The sequence below is a fragment of the Mastigoproctus giganteus genome, chromosome 1 (genome assembly GCF_048544385.1).
Source record: "Mastigoproctus giganteus isolate SK-2022 chromosome 1, ASM4854438v1, whole genome shotgun sequence".
Lineage (NCBI taxonomy): Eukaryota > Metazoa > Arthropoda > Arachnida > Uropygi > Thelyphonidae > Mastigoproctus > Mastigoproctus giganteus.
This window is the reverse complement of record NC_143575.1, coordinates 101,852,817-101,871,831: the sequence shown is the minus strand read 5'-3', so window position 1 is coordinate 101,871,831 and position 19,015 is coordinate 101,852,817. Positions and strand designations below refer to the sequence as shown.

General features: G+C 38.7%; 1 protein-coding gene across 2 annotated transcripts in view; it reads right to left on the bottom strand.

The window, feature by feature from the left end:
- The window catches only part of LOC150091062 (dual oxidase maturation factor 2-like), a 228,812-nt gene that overhangs the window by 195,480 nt on the left and 14,317 nt on the right, over positions 1-19,015 (bottom strand). For both annotated transcript variants that reach the window (XM_090381525.1, XM_090381516.1), the window contains exon 2: positions 9,640-9,847. In XM_090381525.1, the coding sequence (XP_090237651.1) occupies positions 9,640-9,807 (168 nt within the window). In that variant the 5' untranslated portion in view covers positions 9,808-9,847. The remainder of the gene's footprint in view (positions 1-9,639; positions 9,848-19,015) is intronic.

Below are 19,015 nucleotides of genomic sequence, written 5' to 3'. Positions count from 1 at the left end.
TAAGTGGTAACAGGCTGTTCTCATCTTATTAATTTGAAGGCTAAGAAATGCCTTCTAGTGAAAGCGGATGAATATTTGATGGAAATTTACTACTATTTAGAGAGTAGTGCTGAAAGCAAATACAGATTTAAACAATTTCAACTGTTCCATGTGATTGAAATAATTAAAAAAGATTTTGGAACATGTTTGTATACGGCTGGCTTTGGTTAAATGTATAACGGGTAGAACAGTGGCAACCTTTTGAGAGTTGATTTTTATGTTCGTTTCAGTAGTACACCAAAAACATTTTGAAAACTAAACCGAGGACGAAGAACAACTTTGGCGTTGAGGAAAAAAAAAAAAAAAAAAAAGCCAGATTAACCCAAAATTTAAATTCGGAAAACGTAAATTCTAAATGGTTCAATTTTCGTTCATTTCAGTCTTTAGTCTGTCCGAAGAAACTACCAGGCATTTAGTATTGATACTGCGCCTGTTATTATAAGCCGAAAAAAAAAACTGAATTTATGACAAAAAGGGGAACACGATAAATAGCCTAAACATAAAAATAAACGAGATATACCCCGGTGTCTCTTTAATGGAAACACCCTGTATAAAGCGATTGACTTAAAATTGCTTCGTGATCGACCATTGGTCACACATTCTGTACATTATTGAATTAAACTGTATGTGATGAGTTGACACTTTCGAAATCTGCGATTCAAGAGAAAATAATAATAATAAACATGTTACATGATTTTGCGATGAATAATAATAATAAACATGTTTTGCGCATTCATTTCCTGTCCCCTGCCCTTTCCTTTTCATGCTATACCCGTTACCATTTTTTTCTTTTTGCACTTTCCATTCCTTTTGCTTCCTCCTCCCTCTCTCTATTTAGCTTTGAGTACTGCCCTGATATCTTTTATCAATCTTTTTTGTTTGTTTTTTGTTTATTCCTTTCAGTTATACAGCAGAGTGCTGTCACCTTCCCTCCTTTTGCAAATGCCCTCTACCTCACGGGCATGAACGCAGGAGAACTACAGTAGTCTCTCTCCCTCCCGCCCTACAGGAAAGCACATATTTCCATGTCCTGTAACAGTGCTGTAAGCGCCAACCGTCAGCTATTGAAGAAATGCTTCCTAAGATGAGAGATGGCTGGGTGACAGGCTGCCCGAGGGTTCAAAACTAATGAGCAGAGACATTTAAAGCAAAATACTGTAAGCCATAAACCCCAAAACCGAGCGAAGAAAAATGATAATATGATATAACAGGTGAATTAGGTCTGCTAGGTAGTTAGAAAAGGGCGTGGGGCTGGACTATTTTTACTTATTTATTTATTTTAATCAATTTAAAATTTACAGATCTGTAAAATACAAAATTTGAAAATTTCACCGCTGGTACAGCAGAGTGCTAGAAGGGGGGTTTCTTGGTTAAACTTTTATTATTATTTAAGTTTATTATTTTATTATATAGTATATAGTTTATAGTTTTTAATAAATAGATTTTAATTTATAATTTAATTTTTAAGCTAAAAGTTTAAATAATAAACCTAATTTGAGTTAGTTTCAATAAGTTTTATCTCACATTTATCTTCAGTGATGAATTTTAAATTACATTTCTATCATCAAGAAAAGAGAGAATCATTCACTTAAATCAAGGAGAATTTTTTTTTCTTTTGCACTTTTTCTTTAAATAATGCCCTAAGTTATATAAATTGACGCTTAACTTATCAGTCAGTGTGAATACCAGATTCCGATTTTATATTATTTCATTGACTTCCAGTTAATTTTTAAGAGCCTAACTTTCTTTCAAATAGTGCAATCTGATGAAGTAAATTTAAAAAGTAAAAAATTCCATTCAAAAAGGCTAGTGTCGTTCCAGAAATCAGCATTGATGACTATAACTATTTTTCCACACTTTTTCTATCAAATAATGATAGAAAAAGTGTGGAAAACCAACAGTGAAAAAATAAAAATTAATAAATAATAAATAAATTACAGTGGAATGTAATAATCCCGAATTGAGGTCCTTGAGGTTGTCACAGACATTCTCTCAGATATGCCAGACAAGCTGTACTTTCTACCTGGGAGTCTAAAACGCTGATGGAACTGATATTCGGGTGACACTCAAGTCAAAGTGGACCCAATTTCGGCGAAGTCCGGACAGTCTGTGATTGCCAAATCCTCTGCTTGCACCTTCACGATGGTGGGACTTTTAGTAATCCTGGGTATAACCTCCATGCACAAGTACATGGTGGGTGACCCAGGTGTGAACAAACGTAAGCAGGGGTCGAGGTGTGGCGCCCACACCACATGGAGGAACCCCGACCCTCTGTGTTACCAGGCAGTACTAGGTGGTAGATAACTCTCATCAACTGGTGAAATACCACCACTTTGCTTATTGGAGGCTTGAAGTGGTGGAACCCATGTTTAGTCTCTAGAGCTAAGTTCCTGTCAACCCTTCCCTATCTCTTCCATCAAGCAGTATGATTGATGACTTTTGAGGTAATGATGAACGTCGTGGCGAGATCCAATATTCCTTACATTTCGAGGGTACAGCTCTAAAACGATGTTTGCAGGCCGGCCGCTAGTCAGTACACCGGACCAAACCTAATGGTAACTCTCTAGGAGGCTTCCGGATCAGCTAGTGTATAATCTTGTTACCTCTACTCTGCCAGATAGTGACTGGAGGGAGTCCGAGTAGTGTGTATGCGGGGAGCATTGTCGAGACAACGTTATGTCAAGGATCTGGGTATATTCTTACCACGTATACGCCATATCTAAAAATTTCATTACTTCATACAGCATGTCTCACCCACTTTTTCTTACCATTGAATACACCATGAATTGTCAAACTAATAGAGCAAGCTTACCTGCGAAAAGATCTAAACCTCCCAAGCACTTCCTAATTCATTTCACAAATATACGTGGTCTCAATTCTAATCTGAACGATGTCCATTTCCACTTGCAGTCTGCCAAACCCCCATGTACTTTTTCTGACAGAATTTCAGTTATCGGTTGTTTCAACTAATGCTCATCACAGATGCCCAAATTATTCGCTGTATGATTCCTTTCGCCTCAAAGGTGATACTTGTGCATATGTCCGTTCTGATATTCCCTGTCAGAGACTTGGCAATTTGGAATCTCCTCTCTTTGATCTTCTCTGGCTTAAAATCTCTCTACCTAATTGTGTCAAATTCATCTGTTGTCTCTACCGTTCTCCCAACTCAACTAATCACTTGGAGCCCTTTGACTTCCTCTCTTTCCAACTTGACTTTCTCCAGTCCAACTGTCCTAACAGTGAGGTAATTTTCCTTGGTGATTTTAATGTTCACAACTCCAGCTGGCTTCCGTTTTCTAGTCACACCGATCCAGCAGGTCGAGATGCTGAGGCTTTTGAAATTACTAATGACCTAGCTCAGATTTTTCATTTACCTACAAGAATACCGGACAATCCTAATCATACAGCCAATACTCTTGATCTTTTTCTCACAAACAACCCTTCTAAGTACACGATCGAAGTGAGAGCTCCTTTAGGCACTTCAGATCACAACTTGGTGATTGTCTCTTCTCCAATGGAACCTTTATCTCATGGCTGTTCCCAATCTCGTGTTGTTTGGCATTACAAGAATGCAAAATGGGATGACTTGCGAGACTTCTTTTCTTCTTTTCCTTGGTCGGATTACTGTTTCAAAACTTCTGATGTCAACGTTTGCTCAGATCGTGTCAGTGAAATTATTCTTGCAGGAATGGAATCCTTTATCCCACACTCCACTTTAAAATCTCGTCCTTTATCTAAACCTTGGTTTCCCAATAAATTTGATAAGGCTGTTCAAGAGGAGAATGTTGCATATTGTAATTGGCTTGTTTCTAATTCCTCAGTGTCCTTTTCTGCCTACACCAAAGCTCGCAACAATTGTAAAGCAGTTATTAATCAGTCCAAACTAGAGTTTGAACAGGCTAAGAGTATAAAACTTGCTTCTTGCCCTAATGGTAGGCGAGCATTCTGGTCTCTTGCCAAACCTATTGGCCGAAACTTTTGCCCATCTCTGCTCCCACCTCTGTCCAAACCAGATGGTTCTTTTGTCACTTCAGCCAAGGATAAAGCTCACCTGCTAGCATCCCATTTTTCTTCCAGCTCATGTATTAATGATCTTGGTAAAACACCTCCCACCATTCCCAACACGCTCCATTCAATGCCTCCTGTGGTCTTCCGTCAAAAGGATATCAGAAGTATTTTGACGAATCTTGATGCTAAGAATGCACCAGGTCCTGATGGTATTTCTTCACTTGTTCTCAAAACCTGTGCTCCTAAATTTATTCCTATTCTTTGCTGCCTTTTTTCACTTTCTTATTCCAAAGGTTGTTTTCCTTCTGCTTGGAAATTTGCTCATATCCAGCCAGTTCCTAAAAAGGGTGACAAATCCCTCCCATCCAATTCCAATTATCGTCCCATTGCAATTACTTCTATTCTTTCTAAAGTAATGGAGAAATCGATTAACCGCCAACTCTTAAACTACCTAGAAACCTTCCGTCTGATCAACGATCGCCAGTATGGATTCCGTCAGTGTCGATCCACTGGTGATATTCTGGCTTATGTTACCCATTTATGGACTAATTCAGTGGAAAGGTTCGGTGAAACACAAGTAGTTGCTCTTGACATCTCAAAGGCTTTTGATCGTATTTGGCATAAAGGTCTTCTAAACAAGCTTCCATCTTATGGGTTGCCAACTGTTTTTAGTAATTGGTTATCCAGTTTTCTCTCTGATCGCTCACTGAGGGTGATGGTAGATGGCTCTCTGTCTTCTAACTTCTCCACTAATGCCGGTGTCCCCCAAGGTTCAGTTCTTTCCCCCACTCTTTTCCTCTTGTATATTAATGATCTTCTTCCATTGACTGGAAATCCTATCCATAGTTTTGCCGATGATAGCACATTCATTCCACTTTTCATTTTGAGAAACCTTGTCCTGCTCAGTCAGCTTCAACTTCTCGAAAATCTGCTACCAATTCCTTAAATGCCGATCTTCAGGTAATTCTCCAGTGGGGCAAAGACAACTTAGTTGATTTCAACCCTTCTAAAACTCAGTCTTGTGTTATATCTTTAAAAAAGGATTCTTCTGCTACTATGCTTATCTTTAGTGACACTCCGATTTCTAGGCAAAATGATATATCTTTTTTGGGGATTACCCTGACTTCTAATTTCTCTTGGCACAAGTACATTACAAATATTTCTTCCTCTGCATCTAAAAAACTTGGTTTTCTCTTTCGCTCTCCGGCGTTACTTTTCTTCCAAACAGCTGCTCATTCTGTATAAATCGCAAATACGCCCTGCCATGGAATATTGTTCCCACATCTGGGGTGGTGCCCCCAAAACCTCTCTCAGGCTTCTTAATTCCATTCAGAAGAGGGCAGTTAGGTTAATTAATGATCCATCTCTAACAGAATCTCTCCACTCGCTTTCTCATAGGCGTTCTGTTTCTGCTGCATGCCTCTTCTATAGATACTTCCATGGGCACTGTTCTTCTGAATTGGCTTCTATAATTCCCGCTCTCTCTTTCAAAACAGTCCGAACCCATGCTGCCAGCAGCCAACATCCATTTACTGTCCAACTTCAAACCCACAGAACCAACTTTTCATCTTCCTCATTTATTCATTCAACTGCCGTTTTCTGGAACAACCTTCCTTCATACTTATTTCCTGAAAATTACAATCTACAGAAGTTCAAGTCCAATGTCAACAAATATCTTCTTTCGTCCTCTCAACCTCCCATCCAAGCACGGTATTAAGTACTGTAGCTTCTAATACCTCTCGTGTTTGGGGTTCACATAAAAAAAAAAAAAAAATCTCCGAACTCTGAGGATCCCACCTGGAGGCATACTATTCCAGGCGATTTAAACATTGTGCAAAAGTCCATCCACTAAGAAAATTTATGAACTCATCATTATCATCTGTCATCGTTCCGCTTTTCCACGGGTCGACGTATGAAGCCTCGCCACCATGCCCTCTCTGTGTACTACTCCCCGTCGTTGATTTCACTCCAGTTTCTTCCTCTCTTAATGACATTGGTCTTTATCATGTCCTGCCACCTCTTACTTGGTCTCCCCCTTGGTCTTTTGTCTCTTGATTGTAAATCAAACATTCTTCTTGGCAAACGCCTCTCGTTCATCCTCTTGACATGGCCGAACCATTTCAAACGGGACCTTTCAGTCCTATTCTGGAGTTTTTCAACCTGAATTCTCTCCCTAATCACACCATTCCTGTTTTTGTCGCGTCTTGTCTGTCTGTCTGTCTGTCTGTCTGTCTGGCTATGATCCTCACAAATCTCATTTCTGCCCCCTGAATTCTGCTTTCATCCTTTTCGCTCATAGTCTGAGTTTCAGATACATATGTCAGAATTGGTACGTAATATGCCTGATATATAGCCTTCTTACATTTCACTGAAATGTTCATGTTCCAAATCAGATCTCTTGTCTGTCTATAGAAATTCCAGCCCGCTTGTATCCGTCTACTTATTTCTTCGTCTATCACTGCAGTTTTCTGCAGTCTTTATAATGCTTCCTAGATACTTGAAGTTGTTAACCATATTTAGCTCTTTCCCTACCATTGTAATGTATCCGTCAGGCTCGCCACTCCCCTTTAGAACCATTACTTCACTCTTCTCCTGACTGAAAACCAGTCCAAATTCATTGGTTTGGGGTTAATGAGCTAGAAACCACTGGCTTCCTTGCTTCCTTGAACTGAGCCTACTTAACACAGTCGTGTTGGAAACATTTTCACCTTTGGCCGCAGCAACCTCAAGAGACAGTTGATGACCAGACATCGTAGGGCTCCGCCTTGCTGTTAGAGCCAGATATCTCTCTGTTTTGCTCGGCTTCAAGTCGTCCAACTGCATGCCATCTCAAAGAATCATCTAAACGACAATGACTTGCTGTCCTGAAGGTGTGTACTGGAGGTGTGGCTATCCCACTGAGCAAGCCAAAAAACTGGAATGAAGTGATGTGGTCGCAACCTGTGTTTTTATAGGCATGAATAATTTGCATAATGTACGGCTCTGTAAGGTGATAGATCGATTTATATTGGATACTGGGAATTTGCATGCCAGGATGCCTGGTATATCAGGCGACACTGTGCTGCTACGACACGACACGACTTTATTGTGAAATAAAATATTCTACGAATATCATTTTGTTAATTTTGTTGAGCAAAGTAATTAATTGCTTTGAAATCGGCCCTTACGCTATATGTACGTATAGGCTTTGTCACTTGCCGACCATAATTAACCTTTGTGGAAGTGTGCAATTGAAAGGAGTACCGTAATTTCTTATTTTATTTTATCTTATATTAAATTATTATCATTATTATCATTAATAATTTCTCGTCCATGCTATTTATAATTTTTATCTATATTTATATTTATGTACATTTATATAAAACCCCTTTTACCCAAATTAATCGGACATATATTCAAATTAATGAAAAACTATAGGTGCTTCCAAAATCGTTTATATAATTGTATTCGTCAGACATATACACTCACTTGTTTTTTTTTTTTTTTTTTTTGTTTTTTTTTTACCTGCACATGACCTGTAGGTAAAATTTCGCTCACAAAGTATAGAAGCCACTGCCATTCAATTCAATTGCATGGAAAATATTATATATCTGGGCAATATAGAAAAGAAACCACTCACCAAGATTAATTAATTAACACAAAATCTCAAATCGGATCACTTTCTGAACTGTCTGTTCATGGAAATACTTGATTCTTCCGCACACGATCACCATGGTGTGGCCTCTTGAAAAGATAGGTGCTTGTAATGAATACTGAAAGCGATCACATGGTGTGTGAAATTTGCAGAAAGCTGACGGAAAACAACAATCTGAAACAAAAAACTCCCTTAAGGTTGGGTGGGAGTCGTTGTTTTTTTTTTGAAGCATTAGCAACTAAGGCCATATTGCTCCGGGATATGGGGTGGTCATTCCTGGACCTTTCCGCATCCGGGGGTCACGGGCTCGAACCCCCGTCTAATCAAGAAGCGTGTACTATGCACTGCTGCTCCTGCCCACCCGGCTACGGAGGCGGCTGATTAATAAACGGAGAGAGAGAGAGAGAGAGAGAGAGAGAGAGAGTATTAATCCATTTTTCTTCTATTTTATGAATTATGCTTCTATGTTATTAAAATTTACTTATATAAAATTTATATATAAGAAAATTAAGTAAGTGTATACGAAATAAGCTTTATAATACAAACAAGAAAATCCTCACTCTAATCCTCATTCTAAAGTTAAACTCTTCTATGCGTGCCGGTGTTCTTAAAGGTTAAACACGTGACCTCGAAGACACCGCCCACGCAGAATTAACAAAGGCTTCGAAGGCTTTCCGAACTGCGAACCGCAACCGGTAAAATACACACACATGGAATTAGGTCATTCCCAATTTTTTTTTTTTTTTCTACAAGGTTTTGTATTCATGTTACTCAAAGTGTTTTCTGGAATAAAAAATAAAAATCAGTTTCATCTTTCTGTACTTGTGTACTAAAACGATTTCATTGGAATATATATGCAAGGCCAACTGTTTACAGTAAAAAAAAAAGGATCTGTATGTTAAAATTATAGAGAGAGAGAGAGAGAGAGAGAGAGAGAATGACATTATGAATCAATGCATTACAGAAGGTTGATATAAATAGCAGGAAAACGATTGATTTCAGTGAAGCATGCTATTCAACGAGGAAGCTTTGCTATCTCTGTTGTGTATTGTTAGAGCAGCAAGATAGGACAATGTTACGGTGTGAACGCCGTATCCTCTTTTTCTCGCTGCTGTAAAATCAAGAAGGAAGCGAATTATGATTTAATGTTTATTTTCCATACAGAAGCACAAAATGCCAAGTTGTGCTACCTGAAGATAGAACTGTATGCTATTAGCATAACATCCAGCAGTTCAATGTCGTAATGGCATACTGCGTTAATTGCCGCAGTCTGCCATGCTGATTTTTTTTAAACTTAAATATAATAACTGCATCACAGAAATGGTCGAAGTTCACAATGAAGAATACAACATTCACCGTTGTTATAATCTGAGTCATTGCTTTCGACAAACGTCCAAGGTTTCAACTTGAATGTTAATTTATTCTTCGTTTTTTTCTTAAAAGAAACAAACACAGATAGTATGGAGGGGGGGATGGGCAAAGAAACAAATGTTCGAAGAAAATTCCTTGTTCTTATAATGCATTAAAGATATATATATTTTAAGTTGAATACGATGCTTAGTAATAGGATTATTTCTCAGTGAAGCTGGAATCATTAACACGCTGGTGGTTGCTATACCTGTGGGTCAGGGCCTTAACCTATTAATGTGTCTATTGCTATTATTTAAAAATTTCCAGGGACGGTAGGTGGTGTATTTCTCAACTTTGTTTTTGTTCTCTTCATCGGTTTACAACATTACACCAAGAGACTACTAAGTGAGCCCTGGTTATTTGTTATTTTGAGTGTTCCCGATTTTGAAGAACCGGATATTGAAGAACAATTTAAAAAATTTTAACTGGAGGTTCAGTTTAGTGTTAGAAAATTTGGAATAGCTACTTTCATTGTAAATACTTTAGAAGGAAAGTTTAAAAAATAATTGAGGAATGCATTTAATATTAAAAATAGCAAGAGCACCTACCTCTTTTCTTATTCCAGGAAAGATTATAAGAAAAGCCACAAAAAGAGTAGAAAAGCTAATGTAGATGAGGATGTTACGAATGTCCTCTGTTACGGGGGTCCTGTTTGAATAACTGTACAGCGTTGGGCCTCCGTCACTTCGGAACGCATCGAACCAACCTCTCAGCATGGTTGTAGAATCCGCAAACGGTCAGTGGCTCCTGCGAGCACTATAATACAAAAAAAAGATGCTTATTTATCTTTTTCCTCTAGAGCAATTAATGCAGTCGAAAAAGAAACGTTTTGATGATATTTAAAATTTAATACGAGGTATTATTTTGAGAATTCGTAATGTTATGTAATCATCTAGTTAGACAAACCACATTAGTCATAATAATGACTAATGTGGCTTGTAAAACCATTATTGCTACTTAGACAAGCTTTAGTCTATTAAGTGCTCAAAACCTAATTACACTGAATTTGTAACATGATGACATTTCAGGACCCTTGCCGGATCCTATCATAAGATAATGGGCTATTAACAGCTCCTCACTCTTTCGCTTGTCTAACTGAGATTACTACAATATAGGACTGCTAACAGTGATGAATAATCATATTTCCCTTTGCTAATAAATCAGTAAAAAAATATAGATTGTAATGTTCTGTTAAAAGATTTTATATTTCCACTATGTTTCATCTACTACTTCGGTTACCAGTTATCCATCTTCTTTTCCTCCAGTCTCTATATATGAGGAACATTGTGGCCTTACACGTGGCTGCCCAAATCTATCTTTTCATTTAATTTTTGATATCGATCTTAGAAAAGCACTAGATAATGGACAACATAAAGTCTTATTCTATTTGGATATTACCAATGCCTTTTATCTAGTTGAATATAAGTTTTGCTAATAAAATAGTATGGTTAACTCGGTTAACCATAATACTTTATTAGCAAAACTGCATTATTAAGGCATGCGAGGATCGGCTTTAAAACGATTAAAAAGCTTTCTGTTAAATCGTTCTATTAGAATTATGCCAAAAAATCAGTCTTTGCCCTTTACAAAATGTGAAACGAAGAGTATCACACAAAATTTCTTTGAGGTTCTTACTATTTTAAATTTACCTAAGCGCCATGCCTAGTTACCGTAATAAAGCATTAATAAATTAAATTTTTAAGGTATGCAAATGACATTAAAGTCTATTGCTTTACCAGCTTACCAGCTTATTACTGAATAAATATTTAGTTATTGGATAAGCGGTTAAAAAACAATGACTTAAAGCGTAATCCTTCTAAATGTACAATTCATTAATTTCATGATGTTCAAAAATATAGTCCTATAGAATCTGATTATAACTTGGTTCTACCTTCCTACAAACAAATTATTCGTTATTTATGAGTACTTTTTATTACACAGAAAGCTTGAAAATCCATATTAATGTAATCTCTAAGCAAGCTAAGAAACAACTTTTAAATAAACGGTTTAATTAAAATAACGTGTTGGAACTTTAAGCACCATGAATAATTAAAAAATAATAAAAATACAAAATTGCAGTATTATCGTTATTAGAATATAACTGACTTTGGAAATGTCATGGTGGTAAAATTCTTATTGATGAAAAACAGCATAACTTTTCCCGATATTTTTCTTACAAATGAAACCTTGATTAATTAGTTATTAAAAGAGCTGTCAGGGATTTGTCTTGATTAGTTTGGAAGATAGATCACTCTCTGATCAACGAGTTATTTAAAAAATTTTAGTTCTCAGTATAAAACGCTGTTGCAAATTGCACTTTAGAAATAATTAAAAAAATGTAGTTGTGGCTGTACAGAGTTCAGTTATGTGACGGAACTGAATAAAATAAATTTTTAAAAAATTGTTATATCGAATGCTATGTCATGTCTGTCCATGTTTGTTTTTTTTTTTTTTTTTTTCTTTCGCCGCGACCTTTTCATAATTTTGAAAAGGAAAAAATAGCATTAGCTATAGTATGTTCAATTTAGTATTCCTATCAGTCATTAGCTCTTCACTTTTAGAGTACTCACCTGTATTCTGTTTGATTACATAATCCAATTTTATACTTAATCATTTTTGCTCAGTTTGTGATATTTTAAGCCCTACAATATTTTAGCACGAGTTCACATCGATTTTATTTCGCCATCTAACAGATACTGATGCCTTACAGAGATATTAATGAACCAGTTCAACATTGTTATACTAGTCTGTATGTCGTTTATAACCAGTGTTGGACGAACTGGAAATGCATATGAGAATCATTCGTAGCTGTATGCCACACGTATATATCATAAAATTGTGGAGAGAGTTACATGAATACTACAAGCTGTTTTCCAGAACCAGGGAAGGCCCACGCCCTATTAAACTCTGAACTGTAAACCATTTTTGACTTTTCTCTTAAGTGTGCCAATATTCTGGTAATGTCATGTAGAATGGAAGAGCAGAAAAAGAAATGGAAAATTTAAGAAATAAGAGAGTAAGTGGAATAATAGTTTGATGTATGCATAAGTTCATTGAGGGATACCGCATGCATAAGTTCATTAGGGGATATGGTAAATTGACATGCTAATTATATAAATAATAGCGTAATATGGAGGGCAAATTGAAAATAAGGTCTTTAATGCGCTATTTTCAAAAGTTAGTGAGATACAGTAAAGAAATCACATGCAGCTAAGGAGACATGTAATGTCTTTGTCATGGGACTATTCACTAATTACGTAATACAAGAAGGAGAAAGAGGGGAAGACGTTACGTGTCATTCGTCGAATGCCACATAAAATGCATGTCTTTCCTTAAAAAAAAAACTCTACTTTAATTGGATTATATGCCTTTCGTGAATAAGGAAACCGTGTCTCATGAGTTCCCAAAGTCCTATCGTTGAAAAATTATCTAGAGGTCGTGACAAAAGGTAAAAAAAAAAAAAAAACTGGGAGCGTGTTCTCTACAGATATCAGGAATATGAAGATTTTCGGAAAAAATTTGTGGAAATGACCTCAAGTTTCGCAAGTTTGGAACCTGGCTGTGAGGGATAATTAGTGGCCATAAAAGAGAACTTTCAGGCTTTCCAAGTGTTAGCAGGAAGAATCTTCAGCAGGCGACATGTACTTCTAGAGATGGAGGAGAATTTGGAGGAATTTCATGGCTAATGTATTTTGCCTATATGGATGTGAGCATGGTACTGGATAATTCGTCGCGGTTGCAGTGTGTGAGAATGGTTCTACTCAATCGTGCAACACTATGGAATTGGTGCTGTCTACGCGTCTTGCGGTCAGACAAAACGGTTCCTGTTGTGCGTTCAGCTATATGCCCATTTAGGACTGTGTGTATCTCCGAGATTTGGGGTTTTGTGAGGAACCACTGTCATCCCCGACAGATGCACACTATGTTTCTCTCCGAGATGTTTGGACGTTGCTCCTGTGTCTCCTGGTACCATAGTGGGCTGGACTGCAGTCTTCTGGTGCATGGTAAAAACCTTCTAAGTGATTATGCATCTCCTTGTGCAGCGTAGTTGCTTCTGTCGGCTTGTTTGTCTCATGGTAGCAGTGGCACTCAGGCTACGCTTTTCGTTTATCTGGACGCCTGTTGTTTGACCTTCTGACCGTTCCAGTGTGGGATAATTTTCTGTATGGTTGCTGTGTGGCTGTCTTTACATGGACAAGACAGAGCAGTCGGTGAACACCGGAAAGCAGTGCAGTTTTGTCCTTAGCGATTGGTGAGCCAAGGGATCTTCTGCTATGTCTGATGCCTCTTTGCAGCCTCGGAACGATAGCTTTTTATGACAGGGTAAGCACATGGTGTGTGTGGTACCCGTTCCGAATAATGGTGGTCGCTTACCCTGGCGAAGCCACAATTGGCGGTACCCTTCTGGTTCCGTTCTTTGATGTCGGATAATGAATGCGCTCTGTGTTGTCGGTTTCTATCCGGTGGGAGCTCAATTTTGCTAGGACTGGTCTATGTAATCTGGCTGGATGCTGGGTGCCAATGCATAAATAAAGTCGTGCTTTATTTATATATTTATTATTATTATTTTATTTATTTTATTTTTTTGTCATGGACATGTTGATGCAGCATGATTTTTTTTTTTTTTTTGTGATGGTCTCGTCACAAGGTGAACTTTTAGTAGGGAGAATTTCTGGCTCCTGTGGAGGGCTAGGCCACCACGACGAGCCTGCCTGTTCAGCATTTTGGGCAAGGGCGTGTACTGCCTGTGCATGGATATGTTTGAAGTCTGCTGATGTGTTGCATAGTTGCAGTCTGTACATCTTGTTCGTAGATAGCAAGGTTTTTTCCTCAGAAACTGGGATTTTTCGTCCAGCCAAACATCCAAATCGACCAGAGAACACGCACAATTTACAGACACAACACACAAGGGTATATGAAATAACTGTCCCGGTGACCCTAATGTAATAGTTTGTGTACATCTTGTTATGTGTTAATAAATAGCTGGATGACTGTTGTGGACTGCTCAGGTATAGTAATAGTAATAACCTGTTCCTTGTTCCTTTATCTGGACCTATACACCGATGAGCAAAAAACATTATGACTACCTACCTAATATGATGTTGGTTCTCTACGTGCAGCCAAAACAACCATTACCCTGCAAGGCATGGACACTACAAGATTTCTAAATTTGTCTTGTGGTATCTGGTACCAACATGTAACCAGCAGATCCTTTAACTCCTGTAAGGTCCGTGGTTGAGACGCCGCAGATCGGAGTTGCTGTTCCAACGCAAACCGCAGATGCTCGATGGGATTGATTCCTGGGGAATTTGGAGGCCAGGGCAATACCTGGAAGTCGTCCTCATGTTCCGCGAACCAGTCTCGAACAATTCGATCAGTGTGGCAAGGCGTATTATCCTGCTGAAATACGGCACTGGCATAGGGGAAGACCGTTGCCAAGAAAGGGTGCACTTGGTCAGCAATGATGTTTAGGTAAAGTATTCATTGTCTAACTGCCCCATGGGTTTCCCCCATCTCGGTGTTCTGTACTCTGTATGTGAAACACAGAACACTGTGAAGGCCAGAGATTTTAAAAAGTGTAAGGTTGTGATTTTAAAAAGTGTAAGGTTTATGTTGTGTACTGTATCACACGACAATGTAAACTACGCGGAGATGGGGGAAACCCCTGGTGCCGTTTGACCCCAAACACACTTTACACTTTGTCCTCCACATATCTGGTAAAAAAGGCCCGGGTTCAAATCCCGTCAATGACGTGAGGAACGTTTAAGTGCATTTTCACTCTGTGGCTGAGTTAATTGGTGCCAGGGTGGACAGAAAGGTCCTTCCCCGGAAACTTGGGGTTTTCGTCGAGCAAAACACGATCGACCAGAGAATACACGCAATTTATGGACATAATACACATGGTCAGATAAGATAGCTCGTGGGTGGCCCTAATATGATAGTTTTTGTACTGACGAACATGTTTTTGTTTTTCCCACAGATGCCCAATGATGTTAGATTCCGGACTGTGCTAGTTTGGCAGATGCTTCAAGTCTTCCTCGTGTCCTTGAAACCATTGTTTCACACATTTAGAGCAGTGGATGGTTGTTGTATTTTGTACCTTGGAAATATCTCCACCTGTCAATAGGAATAATTAATGCAACATGATTGGCCACAGGTAATTCGTAACAGTCTTTAGATATGCTTTGGCATTAATCGGTGGCCTCCAATGAGATCAGGAGATCGAGGATATTTCGCGAAAATTCAGTTTCCCCATAAGTGTATTCATTTATTGGTGCTAAAAATCGTAAAGCAGAACTCAATGGACTATATGATTTTTCTCTAGTCTGTTAATTTTTCATTTTTAAAAAGACTCGTGTTTTGAACGCTCAACAAGTGCAGCGATCTCTCTGCTGTAGCACCTGCTACATGCTCATCAACAATTGTAACTCTTAGGAAGTCCGTGAAATCCTGTACTTTTCCCCAGTTTAATCACTGCCCATATTAATTTGTTTTATTGTTATTATTTTTGAATAATTCGAATTTTATTATCAGTGTATTTAAGATATAAGTCAAGTAAATTTAGAAAAAAGCGATATTCTATGCTAAAAAAAGTTTATTGTACAAATATGAATGAGATAACTAGGTTTTCTGTTTAATGATCAATATCTCACATTGTCGGCGACCTTCACCACAAGCTCCCTCGGTATTGCCCTACTCTAAATAAAATGCGCTGATCCGGCGAAGAAGTATATTGCTATTTATCTTAAGTATTTGCCATTGCTCATACCGGATGAAAAAGTCGAAATCTCTAAGAGCAAGATGGAACTGCTCTAACAGCAAGAAGGAACCTTACAATGTCCTGTCATCAACTGTCTCTTGAGGTTTCTGCCGCAACAGGCGAAAACATTTCCAACTGTGTTAAAGCGCAATTCAAGTGGACTCTACGCAAGGAAGCCAGTGGTTTGTATCCCATTAACCCGAAACCACCGCAGGGCTCGTCGAAACTGGTCTCATGAACATGTGGCTTGGGGTCTTGACAAATAGGTACAGTTATGTTCTCTTCTCAGTCCCGTTTTAACCAACAAACAGATTCAAAACTTTATTTCATCTGGAGACAAATGTTTGTTAGTTTGTTATTTGGTTTTTAGGAGCATTAGCAACTAAGGCCATATTGCTCCGGGGATATGCGGTAGTCATTCCCTGACCTTTCCGCATCCTCCATATTTGGTGGTCACGGGCTCGAACCCCGGTCTAATCAAGAAGCGTGTGCTACGCACTGCTGCTCCTTCCCACCTGGCTACGGAGGCGCCCTGGAGACAAATAGGAATGCAGTTCCGTCCCACCAACATCAGAGAAAGGGACACTTACGGTTGAGGCGGTGTTTTCGTGTGAGGTGGAATAATGATCAACGGCCGTACCCCTTCATGTTTTTGATAGGGGTACCGTAACCGCCTAGAGGTACCGAGAACAGATTTTCGAACCCTATGTGCGACTTTTTAGGGATTTAATTGTCCCAGATTTTTGTTTTAAGCGCGGTAACGCCACTGCACCTAGAGCTCAAGTGATGGAGGAATATCTTGAAGCTGAAGATATCTAACGACTGCTGTGGCTTGCACGATCACTAGACTTAAATCCGACTGAACATCTATGGGACGCCTTTAGCGTCGTATTGCACGCAGGCAGCGAACTCCGCGGTCACTTGGTGAGCGAAAGTCTTCGCTGGTGGAAAATGAGATTTGTTGCCACAGAACCTTTAGACACCCTTATATTGAGCTTGCTTCACCGCTGCCAGGCCTGTTTAGCCGTTGAAGGGAATCATACGCCGTACTGATGTCATGTGACCATATTTCCGAGCATTATGTATCTACAGGGTGGCAATAATTAAAGTTTCCCTATTCAGAGCTCTCTGTAGCTCTAAGTAATAAGCGGGACGCCACAAAATTAGTAAGTAAACTATTCAAGGCTAAAACTATTCGTGGTGAAAAAAAAAAATTGTTCCAAAATCTGCCGATAAGGGATAAAGTAAACTATTCAAGGCATGGGGAGAAGGATCCCGTGGTAAAAAACAAAATTAATTCAAATATCTGCCGACATGAAATAATATGGCGCTGTACAAGAGGAAAGACATGACAAACTACCAACAAATAAATAAGACAAACCTTAATGAAATTACAAATTTTTATTTGTGCTCTTTGCAAAAAAACAGAAAGAAACTGACCTAAACTACTAGAGGAAATGGTTTCACAGCTTCAAACTCACTCACAGTTTACTTCCGATGATCGATGATGTCGCTGACGGTAGAGTTGGTTTTCGATGTAATTACCTTTGTTCTGGACCAGAAATTCCATTCGATGCACAGTGTGCTCGACTGCAGAAAGCAACATCTCTGGAGTAATGTTCCTCACATGTTGCGTTACGTTGTTCTTGATTTTTTAAGGAGTCCTTATGTGCTGTAATGTAATAACTAGATCGTATGTATAGCTTAGCTTAATTTTCAGCAGGTGAGTGCTGAAAATTAAGCTAAGCTATACATACGATCTAGTTACGTTGTTCTTTAAGACAGCCAGGATAGGGACACTTCCTTGATAGACATTGGCCTTGAGGTGACCCCACAGCCAAAAATCACACAGTGTAAGGTCAGGCGAACGTGGTGGCCATGCAATGGGAAATAAACGACTAATGACTCTTTCTGCAGTAAAGTAATCCCGGAGAAGCTGCTGTACTGGTCGTGCTATAGAGGAGTAGCCCACCTTGCATAAAAATTGTATCATCCAGGCATCCTCTTTGCTGCAGTTGTGGAATTATGAAACTGCTCAGCATGTATTAATTCTGCTGGGTGCAATTCCCCGAAAAAGTACCCTAGGATGAAATTTGAAGTTAAACCACACCAGACTGTAATTTTCGGCGAGTGCAATGGAATTTGCTGAATAGCATGCGGTGCTTCTGAAGCCCATATTCGGCAGTTTTGAATGTTGACAGTCCCATCGAGGTAAAAATGGACCTCATCTCCCCAAAGAATGTTCCATGGACAGGCATCGTCCACTTCCATTCTGGCCAAAAATGTTAGAGTAAATGCCATTCGTTTTTCAAGATCATCTTTTTGCAGCTGCTGTTGGCAACTGATTTTGTATGGATAATAGTGGATTAGTTTCCGAAGAATTTTCCACACAGTGGAATATGGGACATGCAGTTGCCTCTCTACTCCCCGTACGCTGCTACTAGTTCCAGCAATGTATCCATGGATTGGTCTACGATAGCCGTTGCAACTTCCTCTGCTACCTGAGGTGAAACAGGTTTCCTTCCTCTTCCAGGCTTAACAACAAAGGACCCAGTTTCCTCAAATTTGTTAAACATCCTTCTCACTGCCGCAGCTGATAAAGGATCTTGACGTAAGTTCTTACAGCGTCTAAATTCACGCAGAGCGCCTGCTGCATTGCATCCATTAACGTGGAACTTCGCAATTAAAGCGCGATCAGGCAGAGTGAGACGCATTAACAGTAAACTTGCATAATACGCTTGCGATGTTCGTCTTATTTTTTAGTTTGGATTTAAAACTTTAGTGCAAGTCAGTTTCTTTCTGTTTTGTTTTTTTTTTTTTTTGCAAAGAGTACAAATAAAAATTTGTAATTTCATTAAGGTTCGTCTTAGTTATTTATTAATTTGTTGGTACTTTCTCATGTCTTGCTTATTGTACAGCGCCATATTATCCCCTATCGACGGATTTTGGAACTTTTTTCTTTTTTTTTTTTCACGGGATCCTTCTCCTTATGCCTTGAATAGTTTACTTAATAATTTCGGTGGCATTTCGCTTATTACTTAGGGCTACAGAGAGCTCTGAATAGGGATACTTTAATTATGGCCACTCTGTACTTCTGAAATGTGACTTTTTTGGTAATTGATACACAATCCCTATAAATGTCCCTTACACCCGTCCGAATTTTC